Source organism: Camellia sinensis, chromosome 14 (assembly GCF_055761805.1).
Source record: "Camellia sinensis isolate YWXY chromosome 14, ASM5576180v1, whole genome shotgun sequence".
NCBI classification, from domain to species: Eukaryota; Viridiplantae; Streptophyta; class Magnoliopsida; order Ericales; family Theaceae; genus Camellia; species Camellia sinensis.
Genome location: NC_138974.1, coordinates 50652128 through 50655737, shown reverse-complemented (window position 1 = coordinate 50655737; position 3610 = coordinate 50652128). Strand labels below are relative to the sequence as shown.

Below are 3610 nucleotides of genomic sequence, written 5' to 3'. Positions count from 1 at the left end.
TACTAAAAACCATGTGCAAATATTTATTCGACAAATAATAGAAGACAAAATAATACAAAATTTAAATCATTGCTGACAAACAAGTATATGAGCAACTATGCTCTGCTTCATCTATTTTTTCAAGCAATCTATTTAGTGAGCCATGTGCATGAATTATTGCCCAATGAGAGAGAGAGAGAGAGAGAGAGAGAGAGAATCTTACAAGAGCTTGCATCATAATTATTCACAGCAACGGTAAAACACCAGGGGGGAAATATAATTTACATGGAGGTTGAGAATGATGTGTGAGAGCCACATGCGATTGTAATGCTCGAGGACATAGAATTTACAGAATTTGAGCTTGGAAAAACTGCACGAGAGACCTCATCAAGCGGTATGGGTAAGATTGACAGCCTTATTCAGTCTCTCAAGAATGCCACTGGCCTTCCTCTTTGCCCTTGAAGTCCCATTTTGAGCAAGTTGAGAGATTGTTCCATAAGTTTTCTCTTCTTCTCTCATCTCCTTCCACTTGGTTCGGTCATTGAAACAAATTGCATAGAGGATTGCAATGCAATTCTCCTTGTTCCGCGCACATGAGTTTTCCCTGATTATACTAAGCAAACAAGAAATCGCTCCAAGCTCTCCCATTTCCTCAACAGCCATCGGATTGCCTGAAAGCATGGCAAGGATAGCCAACAATTCATCAACATGCATACGATTCATGATCTTCTTTAGGATCACTCTCACAGCACCATCCCTCACTGCTCTTGCCTTGTTCTCATGGATGATGCATAAGTTGAAAATAGCTGAGGCAACATCTTTCATAGCCAGTGGATGCCCTTCTTCTAAAAGTTCTATAAGTGGTTTCAGGGCACCGGATTTCCCAATCAGCGACTTACTAGAGTCTAGGGCCGATAATGTGAAGAGGGCTGCAGCTGCATTGGTCCTCGTTTGTATTGTTCCTGATCTCAATGCATCCATAAGAAGAGGAATAACCATTGGGGTCTCTGCGACAAACTTCTTGTTGTTGTCATGGATTGAAAGATTCAAAACCGTTGTAATTAAGTCTTCTTGAAGATCTGTGGGAATGTCACTTTGAGACCTGCTTTGAGAGAGCGGATTGAGCAGTTGAGGTATTGCATCAACAGACTCTCCAAATAGTGCCCGAAAAGAAGGCATCCTCTTTGTCAACAATCGTAACTCTCTTGCAGCTTCCTTCTGATCGGACAGAGTTGAAGACATCTTCTCAAGCAAAGAAATGAAATGGTCTCGATCTGCTTCTGTTATCCCATCCTCATTGGAATATTGAGTAGGGTCCGGTAATTGTGTCCCATTATTTTTGCACCATTGTGATATCATTTCCCGAATCAAAAGATTAGGCGTGAGGAGAGTATGCGAGAGGACTTGTTGAGTTTGAGGGCATGTTTGGTGCCCCGCTTTTAGCCATCTCTGGATAAAGGGTCTATCGTAAGTCTGTTAAATCAGGGGAAAAAAAAAAAGAAGAAGAAGAAGAAGAAGAAAAAAGTTAGCAAAATCAAACCAATTCAACCATAACAAAGACATTCAGGGAATGAATAAACATACAAAAATGCAAACTAGTATAGCATTTTCAATTGATGAAAAATTAATACTAATAATGAACATCATAGTATCAATGGATAAATGGAGAACACAAATCCTTACAGTTTAATAGAGTTTTTCAGGAGGGTCCGACAACTAATTTCTGTAAAAGAACAAAAAAAAATTACATTTTTATCGCATCTATCATTGAAACTAAAAGATTAGTGATGAAGGGTTGATCATAAGATAGTACAATAAGAGAAAAGAACAAAAGCTACAGACGAAAAACATAAATTCAACATTCCCAGCTACAGAGCTTCTGTCACAAAATCAGAACAAAATAAGATATTTGAAAACAAACCAAAAAAAAAAAAAAAATTAAATTACCAAGAACAGAGCAAAAGGAATAACAAAATCTTCACCCATCAAAGAATTACCACTTCAAAGTCCACAAATTTCATATGCATCAACAACAAGAACCAAATTCACCATAAAAATTACCTCAAAATTGATCAAGCAGCACACGAAAATACATACATTATTATATACATTAAAAAAAAAAAAAACCCTAATTGGAAGAGAACTAACCAGACCAGAGGCGACAACAACAGGATCTCTCATGAGCTCCTTGGAAAGAGGGCATCGAAACTCCTCAGGACAAGCCAAGTGTTCGCTCAGTTTCAGAGAGACTGATCTCTTGGACTTGAAGTCCTTCAATGCAAGTAGAGTCTGAGTGGCTCGATCGATGGCCTCGGCATTGAAATTTTCGTCGGCGTCGTCATCTTCGAGAATAGCCTTGACCAGCCTCTGCAAATCCTTCTTCAACTCATTCGCCTTGGCGGCCATGGCCGGATCGCCTTCGAAAACCCCAGTTTTCGCCATTCCCACACAAATTGTTCCTCAGATCTTCCAATCAGAAGAAGAAGAATAATCACAATCGAATTTCGCTTCTACTGTAGATTGCGTGCCCTGTTTCATCTTTTACTTTCCTCTACTTCTACACTTCTTCTCTCTCCACTTTCTATATGTACAATGCTATATAGGTTCAAACAAATTATAATGGCGAGTGCAGAGAGAGAGAGAGAGAGAGAGAGAGAGAGAGGAGGATGAGAATGATGACGATGATAATGTGAGTCTGCTCTGCTGCGAAGGAGAGAGAGAGAGAGAGAGAGAGAGTATGTATGTATGTATGTGTGTGTGTATGTATATGTGTGTGGGGGGCTAACGGTGGTCCATGATGTACGCAATCACGGAATCCATGGCCTGACAGCTGGCATCTACGCGGGGGGGAAAAGCTTGCTTTCGACTCCTCATGCCACTGCTTTTTTTTTTTTTTTTACTCAATTTGTTTTAATTTTTATTTTATGCATTAACAGGCGGTGTAGGGTTTACCTGCAACCAGTTCAATCTTTGGTGTACTAAGCGGGTGTTTGTTGTGGATTATGACCCCGTTTGGTGATTATGACCCCGCTTGGCGCAGATTATAGATTATATTATAAATTATGACTTTAATTAGGGATTATTAATTTATTTAGTATAGTTGTTGAATTATAAATTTAAGTTGTTAAGTAGTGTTTGTTAAATAAACTGTGAAGTAATTTTTTCAATTAACTTTTATTTTTTGTTATTCACTACTTATCTACATTTCTCAATAATAATAATAATAATAATAATAATAATCTATAGTCTATTTGAGTCTTTTTTTATTTTTAAAAAAATAAAAAATAAAAAAATCTAAGAGTATAACGGTAAATTAACATGTCCACCGCAGAAGCTGATAATCAGAAGAAAGGGATGAGCAGCTTCTCAGAATCAGTTTTTTTTAGTTAAAATAAATTGTTAGAATCAGAAGTTGTTTAAAATAAGTTTAACCAAACAATTCAAAATAGCTTTTCCAAAACTAAAAGCTATAAGTTGACTTAGAAAAGCTCAATCAAACACCCCCTATAGGGGGTGATTATAGCTTGTTTTAATTTGAGAATCTGCGTCATACTGTTTGATACAGTTTTTGCTTATAGCTTTTTAAGTAAAAATAGTTTAAATAAGCTGAGAAAAACTAATTATTTAGAAA

At 37.2% G+C, this 3610-nt stretch overlaps 1 protein-coding gene across 1 annotated transcript; it reads right to left on the bottom strand.

Annotated features, from left to right (window-relative positions):
- On the bottom strand, nt 1–2954 carry LOC114289569 (U-box domain-containing protein 9). Its single transcript, XM_028233316.2, has 2 exons — nt 2128–2954; nt 1–1452 (listed from the first exon to the last, which is right to left on the bottom strand). The coding sequence occupies exons 1-2, from the start codon at nt 2419–2421 to the stop codon at nt 367–369; spliced, it is 1380 nt and encodes a 459-aa protein (XP_028089117.2). The 5' UTR covers nt 2422–2954; the 3' UTR covers nt 1–366.
- Between the last annotated feature and the right edge of the window lie 656 nt (nt 2955–3610).

Bases quoted from the DNA above. Each gene is read 5' to 3' on its own strand.
- LOC114289569 (XM_028233316.2), bottom strand. From the start codon at position 2,421: ATGGCGAAAACTGGGGTTTTCGAAGGCGATCCGGCCATGGCCGCCAAG. The intron at 1,453-2,127 runs GTTAGTTCTCTT...CTGATTTAACAG, and splicing joins TTGTTGTCGCCTCTGGTCTG to ACTTACGATAGACCCTTTAT.